The sequence below is a fragment of the Lytechinus variegatus genome, chromosome 9, assembly GCF_018143015.1.
Source record: "Lytechinus variegatus isolate NC3 chromosome 9, Lvar_3.0, whole genome shotgun sequence".
Taxonomy (NCBI): domain Eukaryota; kingdom Metazoa; phylum Echinodermata; class Echinoidea; order Temnopleuroida; family Toxopneustidae; genus Lytechinus; species Lytechinus variegatus.
In genome coordinates, this window is record NC_054748.1 from 1,361,479 (window position 1) to 1,372,439 (window position 10,961).

Below are 10,961 nucleotides of genomic sequence, written 5' to 3' on the forward strand. Positions count from 1 at the left end.
TAACTCATGTTGACACTTAAAGGGATAGTCCGGGCTGAAAGTATTTAAAGCTTGATAAATAGAGTAGAATATATACTCACTGATCAAAATGCCGAAAATTTCATCAAAATCGGATAACAAATTACAAAGTTATTGAATTTTAAAGTTTAGCAATATTTTGTGAAAACAGTCATCATGAATATTCATTAGATGGGCTGATGATGTCACATTCCCGTTTTCTTTTGTATTTTCTTCTTTTCTTTTGTATTTTAATACATGAAATTAGGTCACTTTTTCTCCAAGAACTAGAAAAATTGGATGGCAACTGATTTAGTGCATTAGATATTTATTGTTGCAACTTATTTCATTTTAAGGGAGATATATTATTCACACAAGTATGAAATAATGGAAAAAAATATGATTTTATGTACTAACATAAGAAAACGGAAAGTGGGGATGTGACATCAGCCCACCTAATGAATATTCATGATGACTGTTTTCACAAAATATTGCCGAACTTTAAACTTCAATAACTCATTATTTGTTTTCCGATTTTGATGAAATTTTCGGCATTTTGGTCAGTGAATTCTACTTTATGAATTTAGATATATTTTCAGCCCGGACTATCCCTTTAAATCGTATAATTTGCCTATGGGAGTCTCAATCTCAACTAATTTTCCAATTTTATGGCACTGCTGATGCAGCTTCTATTAATTGACAGATAATTATGTTGTTCATAGAGAAGTGTGCCCCCATACAGAATCAACAGCAAATATTTCAACTGGACTAAAAATGTCATTCGTATACAAGTAAGTACCCTTTTTTCTTTTTTTTGCTTGTCAAATTTTCTTTGGAAAAATGTTCCATTCACAGATCCTGGATTCGCCCCTGTGTTACTCAAGTGTTCACAGAAGTTATTTATTTTTTTTAAATATTTTTATTAGGGGGGGGTCAAGCTGAATGAAATGTTGATAACCCCCCCCCCCCAAAAAAAAAAAAGGGGGGGTGTTCATCACAAGTCGTTTCCTACCCCTAGCAAAAAAGGGGGTCTATAGCTTTACAAAAATTTGACGTCATTTCGTACCTCAAAAAAAATGACAAGCAAGGCTTGAATTCTCACGTCTGATTTTGAAGAGGTCGAGCGCCATCTACGTTCCAGGCCAGGCAGATCAAATCGTTGTTGCAACAATTTTCTGGACAATTCTAAAAGGGATGCTCTCTTTTCTGTACCAAACTTTGACTGTGTAACTTGTAAGTAACCATCATGTTGTAAAATTTATGTAGATTATAGGGTGACTGTCAAACTATAATGTGTGCTATTTATTTCATTAAATTTTAGATAATTACATTGTTGAGAAACCATAACATAATCCCAACCGCAGGACTAGGACTCGACTTCTTCCATCAGAGCTGAGCTGAGCCGCAGGGCAGCGGGCTCGCTTAATAGCGGTAACTGCTGCCAGAGCTGCAGAGCCCCGCTATTCAGGCAGGCCAGGCCAGAGACGGCACTGAGTGACGTGAGGCTGAGCTGAGCTGCGTTGCGGAGCTCGAGTCGAGATTCGATCCACTCTTTCATGACATGCCGCTTACCCAGGTCCAGGAGGCTTGTCGAGTAAAAATCATTTACTAACGTGTGCTTACTCTCTATGATGAAGCTGCGCCAGGGATTCCATCCCATTCTCATTTGCAGTAGAGGTGCACGGCCAATATTGGAGACTGTCTCCCATGACATGAGAGAGATTATCTCCAATATCAGAGACTTTCATAAAGAATTTTGGTATCCAATTTCAGAGACAGTCTCCAGTTTTGGAGACCAATTTTCTTTGTTTACATTTGCTTAAAAAGGATTACCTTGGCGGCAAATAAAAATGTGATAAGCAGATTCCTCATGAAATATTACCCCCTTTCACCGTCTACTTTAAAAATTCACCATCTACTTTCGTTTATATTAGGAGTGGGCTATAAATGGGTGATTTTTGGTTTTACTGTGGGAACAGTTTTTATGTGTTCCTTTTACCTTATCTCAACATAAAATGACAATATTTTTTGTCTCGGGTCCGAGAAAAAAGTGTGCCGGGCCAAAATCCAAAATGGCCGCCAAAACCCCCCAAAATCACAGTTTTGGCCACAACTTCTTTATTTGGTGGTCTTTTTCTTTGGTTTTGGTGTCTATTCATATGTGTTTGGGGGCAGGCAATTTGTTTTTCCTATAATTAGTACTTTTAAACCATTATTTGTAGAGTTAAAAGGTAATTATACCTAAATTTTCCAATATTTATAGCCTTTTTTCAGCCAAAAAGTAGTTTTTTTCGTCCTGGGGTTCTTGGATATTAGATGGTACGAGGTCACAATAGCAAGCAGCTTCTTAGAGCTATATTGCTTTTATTCCTCTACTATGGGTTTTACGGATATTTGTGAAATATATCTTATTAAAAATAAAAAAATGTTAATTTTCCATACGGGCTATACAGTATACAATGTACTGTTACTGTACATACTAGTACTACACTGCATATATATCCATGCATTGACCACCATGACATATGACAAGGCCTGTATAGTGTAATAGAAATAAGCTCCTAAGGTTTAAATTAGATTGTGAATTTTGAATTTGATTGCTTGTCAGCTGATGTACATGTTTAAACCAGCAACGTAAATTACACATAAAAATATCACATATCTACAAGTAGCCATATCTTCTTCATTTGGATGCTTTTTTTAACCTGGTTGTGGTGTCTAAGTAACCGTCCTACATATATGTTTGTGGGGTCAGGTAACTATCATGGTAATGTTGATCAACAGCCAATCAGAACCAAGGATTCCATGCAAGTTACCATTAAGTTAGGTCAACATAATGGTAAATTTTACGCAACAGGGCCCATAATAAGCTACAATGTAAATGCCATGATGTGGGGTTAATTACCTTTCTCCTCGAGTCTCCCTGAACTACATGTAGCATTGACAAAACATGTCCTCAGTGTCTGAGACAAAATATATCTTCAATTTCTGGGCATCTAATTCTAAACCTAACAGCTCATTTCTACATGAATAACACTATAGTTTATACAGGCCTTGTCATGGTGGCCAATGCATTTATGCAGCGCAGTATGTACAGTAACAGTATGTACATTGTATACTGTATATCCTCTATGGATAATTAACATATTTTATTAAATAAGATATATTTCACAAATATCCGTAAAACCCATAGTAGAGGAATAAAAGCAAGATATTGCTATGAAGCTGCTTGCTATTGTTGACCTCATATCATCTAATATCCAAGAATCCCAGGACGAAAAAACCTACATTTTGGCTGAAAAAAGGCTATAAAAATTTGAGAATTTAGGTATAATTACCTTTTAACTCTACAAATAATGGTTTAAAAGTACTAATTATAGGAAAAACAAATTGCCTGCCCCCAAACACATATGAATAGACACCAAAACCAAAGAAAAAGACCACCAAATAAAGAAGTTGTGGCCAAAACTGTGATTTTGGGGGGTTTTGGCAGCCATTTTGGATTTTGGCCCGGCACACTTTTTTCTCGGACCCGAGACAAAAAATATTGTCATTTCATGTTGAGATACATTACAAGGAATAAAAAAAAACTGTTCTCATATTGAAATTCCAAAAAAAGTTTTTTTGACCCATGTATAGCCCACTCCTATTAATATATAGGAGTTTTGTTGTCATCCACACACAAAACAAATGGGCTTCTGACCTCGGAGGGACAAAAGTTTGGGTGGAAAAAATCATACTTTTGTAGGTGTTGTTTCTTTTGTTCTTTTGCAAAGCAAGTTTCCAATATGATTGGGAGATTGTCTCCCTTATTGGAGAGAGTCTCCCATATTGGCCGTGCGCCTCTACTGATTTCCGTGTACCGGTACCGCCAAAAAACCTGAAAATTTCGCCCCTGACTGAGTCTGAGAAGTGAGATTTCTACTTACTACAATCCATTCCACTCATTGAAGTCATTCATTGCAATAACGCTTCGCATCGATTTATGTGTAAAATAGTTCATGTACCTAGTCTTTTCCTTGTAGTGTCTTTGATAGTAATATTCGTGTGCGGTGTGTGCCCTCTTTAGACTTTACTAGATGAAAAATTTGGGAAATCGCAAGCTCACTCCTTATTTTGTCAACGAGAAGAAAAATCAATGTTACTTTAAATGACGCTGTTTCGTGTTGGAGGAATATTCATCATACTAGGGGGAATTGACTTCACATCGTTCAGTAAATTTCTTAGAAGTACTTGGTTTCACAAAATTTCTTGTGAATTTCGCAGGAGTTTGTAACCTTGTTGCAATTTTGCATGCGCCGTGCACTCATTCAATGAACAAGGTTATGATATAACCTTGTTCTCACCTCTCCATGTGTGACAAATTATGAGGGTGGCAAAGTTTGGCATATTTTTTCTTTGGGGCAAATGCTTGATTTTTTTACACCGACAGTTTCCATTACACCTATTATTCATACAACTTGACTCTTATTTAAATTTCATTCTTTTGAATTTTTTTTTTCTTAATTAAAAATAGAGATCAAAAAATGAAAATTTTCTTGCCATACTACTTTCCACCAATAGAGGGCGTACAAAAAATATGCCCAAAATTCAAGTTTTTGAGCGCTCTGGTGAATACAAAAATTATTCCCAAGTTACTAATGAAAAATAAATTGCAACTGTATGGAAATTTGTAATTTTGGTCACAAAAGTGATATTTTAATGATTTTTTAAAGTGTGTGCTCTGTACAACATTGGCATACCATAGTCCTACCTGTAGATTCCCCACAGGCAGGGTGGTAGCAGTGAACTGTACAAGGCGGCAGTAATGCACCCATGGATGGGTTATATAACCTTTCATTCTAACGCGTGTGTCCAATAACGTTAGGGAAGAACGATAGGATTCAACAAGAGGTTGGCGTAAACATTGGGCTAGTCCCCCCCCCCCCCCCATCTATTCATATTTTTCTGATTTTTTTTGTGAATGCTAAGTTTAAAAATGAAATAAGCGTAGAAATGTCGGAAATGAAGTTGTATCCGATTTACATGATTTAGGCTAGGGCTAAATCTTTTAGAATAAAAGTAGAAACCTCGGGGGCAAAAGTTTTTTGGCGATACATGTACATGCAGATGAATGAAGTGGAATCCCTGGCTTCGTAGAGAGTAAGCGTACCTTAATAAATTCACTCTCTAGAAGGCATGATGCATGCAACTCTTTGAGCTGATCCTTTGACTTCTTGTGAGATTCCTGGCTGGAGTCCAGATAAAGCACTTCCATGGCATGCAATTATGAAATCATCGAATTGTTCCATTTCACTTACCGATCGATAAAGTCCCTTTGGTGACTTCTCTTAGCACCCTGTTCCTCATATTTTCTTGCTCTTGATGTCGCTGCCTGTCCCACAGCGACGACATCAATTTTTGGCCTGAAGAGGGCGCACAATTTGTATTCATATCAAGGGCACGACAAGGGACAGACTAGAGGCACCTGTGCCTAGTCTTAAGCAGCGCACCCTAACTATTTTACATGCAAATCGATGCAAAGCATTACGTGAAGTGTCTAATCTTTTCATTGTATAGGTCTAGACTTTGGTAGACCGTATTATTGACTAACAAACAAAGCTTGTACTGCTGGTTTCGATTAAAGGTACATAGATTTCTTCTATTTTTAAATTAGTCGTTCTAAATTATTTGCAAAGGTGTAATCTTTTAAAGCATTTTCTTGATTCTTCCCTTGCAGGTCTTCCGACCATATCTTCTTGATGACACCAGATACCTGTGTCTTAGATCAGATTTTGATCTGAAGGAAGTTCTATCATCAGATAAAACTGAGCTACATGTAGTAGCTTCTGATATTTAGAGTTTTTGGTAATTTGCATGGCAGAATACCCCCTTCTCTTTAACTGGATGTCGGCATTGCACTTCATCATCACTTTGTAAAGTAGCTGTTACACTGAAGGGTTTTAGGGGATTTACTCTCCTCAATTTCTTGATAATCTGGAGACAGACGACTTTACTCCCCATATCAACTGTGGCTGTTTACCTGCAAACTTATATTCTCTTTCTGTCTCTGAAGCAGTCAGTTGTGTTCACAACTGGAAGGTTGTAGGGGTTAACTCTCCTCAAAATCTTGATAATCTGAAGAAAATAAGACGACCAATAAACCAAGATGTCTTACATGCTTAGCCATCTCCACAACGGCTGGCAGGTCGACCAGGCCATCCTCGGCGAGGAGGATCGCGTCGTCGTCATCCGCTTCGGTCACGACTGGGACCCGACGTGCATGAAGATGGACGAGACGTTGTACAGGATCTGTGACAAGGTGAAAAACTTTGCTGTGGTGTACCTCGTTGACATCACAAAAGTGCCGGATTTTAACAAGATGTACGAGTTGTACGACCCGTGCACTATGATGTTCTTCTTCAGGAACAAGCATATAATGATTGATCTGGGTACCGGTAACAACAATAAGATCAACTGGGCTATAGACGATGAACAGGAGGTTATTGATATTGTGGAGACAGTGTACAGGGGCGCGAGGAAAGGGCGTGGTTTGGTTGTGTCACCCAAAGACTACTCTACCAAATACCGTTATTAATGTCCTCTACCGCATCTCTGTTGCCAACAGTTCGGATTTGTGGATGGCAGCAATTGAGAACACGTTGGTTTGGAAATGAATACTGGCAGGTGCCATGCCTTCATGTAACATCATTCCTCAAACATTTTCTTATGACTTTCAGCTACTCCAGAACTGCAAAGCTTTGGTAAATTTGTTGATGGATTTTGTAGAGCAGGATCGGCTAAGGGTTCGCATTGAGGTGAAAATTTTTTTTTAAGGTACATGTACTTCTATCAAATTTGCTTTTAAAATGATCTTTGATATCTCAGTTTTAAAAAAACTTAGTTTCATGAAGATTGATGATTCCGAAAGTACCGGAATAGTCCATTTTATTCATGGGGGTGCTGCTACCTCTCATCACGGACGGACATTTGTACTCAAATTAAATTCACTCTAGTTTTATTGTTTTTAAAGTTACTCTAATTTGGTTTGAATGTTCTTGCACTCTGAACATTACTCTATTATCAGACATAATATAGTAGAAAAAAAACATTGGGAAGTAATTTTTTTTGGTAGGTGTTAACATTTCCATTTAGAAATTTCCGTCCGTGATGGAAAAAAAGATGAAAAGTTTTTTTATTCTTTATCAGAATAGAAATCAAAAATAAAAAGGTGTAGAGGTATCTCTCTAAACACAGATCAGTTTATTTGAACATAGCTGAAATCCATACATTTTATCCATATCATAAAGTCAATCAAAAATGATCACGGACGGACATTAATTTCATCACGGACGGACAAAGTTAATTCACTCAAATTCAATTCACTCTAGTTTTATTGTTTTCAAAGGTACTCCAATTTTTTTCAATAGTCTTGCACTCTGAACATCAGTCTATCATCAAACATAAATTAGTAGGAAAAAAATATGGGAAGTAAACTTTCCTTGTGGATGTTAACATTTCCATCCGTCCGTGATGAAATTAATGTCCGTCCGTGATCATTTTTATTAGGATAATTTCTATGGATTCAGCTCTTTATTCTTTATCAGAATAGAAACAGAAATAAAAGTGTGTAGAAGTATTTCACTGGACACTGTACATCATTTTATTTGAACATAGCTATAAAAATCCATACATTTTATGCATATAATAAATCAATCAAAAATGATCACGGACGGACATTAATTTCATCACGGACAGACGAGTGAAATACTGTGGAAAGATTCATATACATGTATATGCAAATGAGAAACTTTGCTGAGCAGATTATGAATTTAATTTTAGCTTCTAATTGCTGTGAAAAGTATCTCTGAGAATTATTCAGAACTCAAAAGGAATAAACCTACAACTCTTCTTAATTTTTTGTGATATCTTTGTTTGGCCGTTATTGGGGCTATATTGTTGTCAGGAAAAATTGTTAAACATTATTGGAATTCAGATAGAGTTGGAAAGCTACATGTACATGTATGTGCCAAAAAACAGGAAATAAAACATGGGAAGTACATGTACAAGTCCAAAGCTGTAGATTTCATCAATTCAAGCTTGCAGAAAATGATGGAGAAGAAGAAAGTATATAAGTAGAAAAATCATCAATTTTTCTACCTATGGATTCACAATGCTTATAACAGAACATGACATCACAGTCTTGAGGCTTGTGAAAATTACATGAATACCTTTTTTCGAAGTCCATTTTGGAGCTATTTTTAAGCAAATCGCTTATCTGGTAAACTGAAAATGAAGAAAGCTTGCACTGCAGTGTTTAGAAGTTTTAATAAACTTAGGATTGGTGTATCAATTTCAATTTTGGATTCGGTCAGGGCCTAAATACAGGAGGGCTGTTGATATTATGGGGTGTCTCTACTTTGATATGTGCAAAAGATGGATTCAAAGAGAGCCCCTGACAAGTGTTGATCCAACAAACAAGCATAAGGATCAACGACCTGTTGATCTTTTCGATTTAGTTTTTGGATTAAAAAAAAACATCTTTGCTACTGGAAAATTAATGCCTAAAAATCATCATGATCATAAAAATACTTGTATCAACATGATCATTGATCAACTAGCTGTTGATTTGGATCCTACATGTACGAGTATTCTACAATTTAAAAAGACAATATTCTTTACATTCGATTTTGACAAGAACTGTGTTTAGAGAAATCATATGTCTAGATTATACTGTGCGTCTTGCATAGAAATCAAGTTGCTACATCTTAAATCAAGTTGCAGCAACTTGATTGAAGTTGTAACAACTTGATTGTGCAACTAATACTGTTTAATAATATTAAAATATGTACAAATCATCAATACAATAGCATTTGTTCCCCCAAAAAAGTATTAAGAACTTGTTACAGGGTACTTCCAATGTATTTTGATTGTGTCCGTCCGTGATGTCTGTCCGAGATGTCCGTCCGTGATGGAAAATATTTGCAATTCTCTCAGAAGTTTGATATTAAGAATTCAATGTGGTGAACATAGAAGCTAACATACCCGAGTGTTAGTTGCATTAACAATTATTGGTCAATTTTAAGCTGTTTAGATAGAAACAATAAAAATGTACAAAAATTCTAAAAACCACATTTCTATCATGTCCGTCCGTGATATGGCACATTTAGTGGATACCTATGTTTGTAGGTAACCATGGCAACAAACTTTTTTCATCATTCAGCATACTTTGTCCTACCCTTCACTATAAAACACAAAGGAACCTTGTTCATCTTATTCCTAATTTGTTACAAGCCTTCAAAACTTTCAAAATCTATCAAATGTCCGTCCGTGATGAACCGATCACGCTCAATAGGGTTGCGGGCTGTCACATATTGAATCAAATGTACAGTGTACAGTATCGCACCGATCACCTGGGGAGCAGTTCATCAACATTTTCGTCCGACAAGTCAGATCTGACAACTTTCCTTGATTACATACTGGATGATCGGCACTGTGAGAGGCACTGTTAACATAGGAACTGTCAGATAAAACAGTACTTGTCTGATAATAGATCTTACAAGTCCTTTTGAATGATGAAACGCTCCCAGGATTTATCTCAAGATACACTGCAGTAAACTCTCCATATTTGACCTTCAATAAATCAAGTAAGCCTATAAAACTCAAGGCATTATTTCAAACCAGAATATGCAAAATGTCTCTCCAATTTTATGAAGTGCAACAGCTTTCTGTGTTATCAAGAAACTCAACTTGGGTAGTGTCACCTGTGTGTCGTTCAGATTTAATTATGTCTCAGACACTCTTTGCATTTATGTACATGTAGTATGTTTTAGTGTTTTTCTAGCTTTCTTGTTTATGGCACTCCTGGGGTCCATTGCAAAAAGAGTGCATTTAAACGCAAGTAAAAAAATCAATCGCAAGTCCCAAATGCGCGCTGCTGATTGGTTGAAAATCAAGTTGCACGTGTTTTTTTAGAGTTGCGATTGATTGCAACTCCTTCTGCAACGGGCCCCTGGTCCCTGTAAAAGGTTAGCAATTAATCGCTAACTTGAAAGATAGGTTTCTAGTCAGTCCACTGAGCAAAATTTCACATGCAACAATGTTCTTGTTACATGTAGGTCATTTCATGTAGCTCTGTAAATAGCTAACCTGTGTTACGGGACCCGTTTCTTAAAGCTGTTCGTAAGACTTTACACACGACTGGTGACCCTTTCTTGTGCTACTAGAGTAAATGTTCTTCCTGTGTAACTGATTTTATAGCGCTTAAGAACAGGTTCCAGTTGTGCGTAACTTTAATAACGAACAGCTTTATGACACGGGACCCAGAGATCATCAGGTAATATTGATGGGGAAATATACTTTAAAATTAGAGAGGCTTGACACAGTAGTTCCCCTTGGACCCTGGTGATCTTTATTTCTACATGAGGGAGATGATGTTAAAATCATATCAAGCTTCAAAACTTACAATATTTTTCTGAGGAGTAATATTGTTAACCAAATTATTCATTCACTGAAGTCTATGTGCATGCATTGTCACAATTTTATGGCACCATGCCACCTCAATATCCAAGCCACCGATCGGATGTTGTGAAGTACAATGCATGTGAAAATATCATGAGAGGACATATTTTTGATAAGCCAAGGGAGGGGAGAGGGGTGTAAAACTGTAGTTATGGACAACTTTATAAAAATCTGGGACATATTTTGTGCTACATGTACATGTATATAAATGTGGGATGTACATGTACCCAAATTGTTCTTGGTGTTCATTAAAGTGGGACTGACTTTCCAATAAGTAAAAGGCTATTATTTGACACAAATGGGGCCCCCTCCTGTCCACCAGTATTTCAGATATCCGTAGAATAACAGTTGATAAATGTTGTTTTTCTTTCTTTGATTTTATTTTATTCATGATTATTTGATTCAGAAGTCACAATTGTACGTTGAACTTTAAACATGTATGTTCTTTATAGTAAATATGCAAA

At 36.5% G+C, this 10,961-nt stretch overlaps 1 protein-coding gene across 1 annotated transcript; it reads left to right on the top strand.

The window, feature by feature from the left end:
• The first annotated feature begins 1,137 nt into the window (after positions 1 to 1,137).
• LOC121421123 (thioredoxin-like protein 4A) lies at positions 1,138 to 9,898 on the top strand. Its single transcript, XM_041615766.1, has 3 exons — positions 1,138 to 1,230; positions 5,717 to 6,767; positions 9,329 to 9,898. Exon 2 carries the CDS (start codon positions 6,146 to 6,148, stop codon positions 6,572 to 6,574), a length of 429 nt encoding a protein of 142 aa, XP_041471700.1. The 5' UTR covers positions 1,138 to 1,230; positions 5,717 to 6,145; the 3' UTR covers positions 6,575 to 6,767; positions 9,329 to 9,898.
• Positions 9,899 to 10,961: the final 1,063 nt, after the last annotated feature.

Bases quoted from the DNA above. Each gene is read 5' to 3' on its own strand.
- LOC121421123 (XM_041615766.1), top strand. From the start codon at position 6,146: ATGTCTTACATGCTTAGCCATCTCCACAACGGCTGGCAGGTCGACCAG.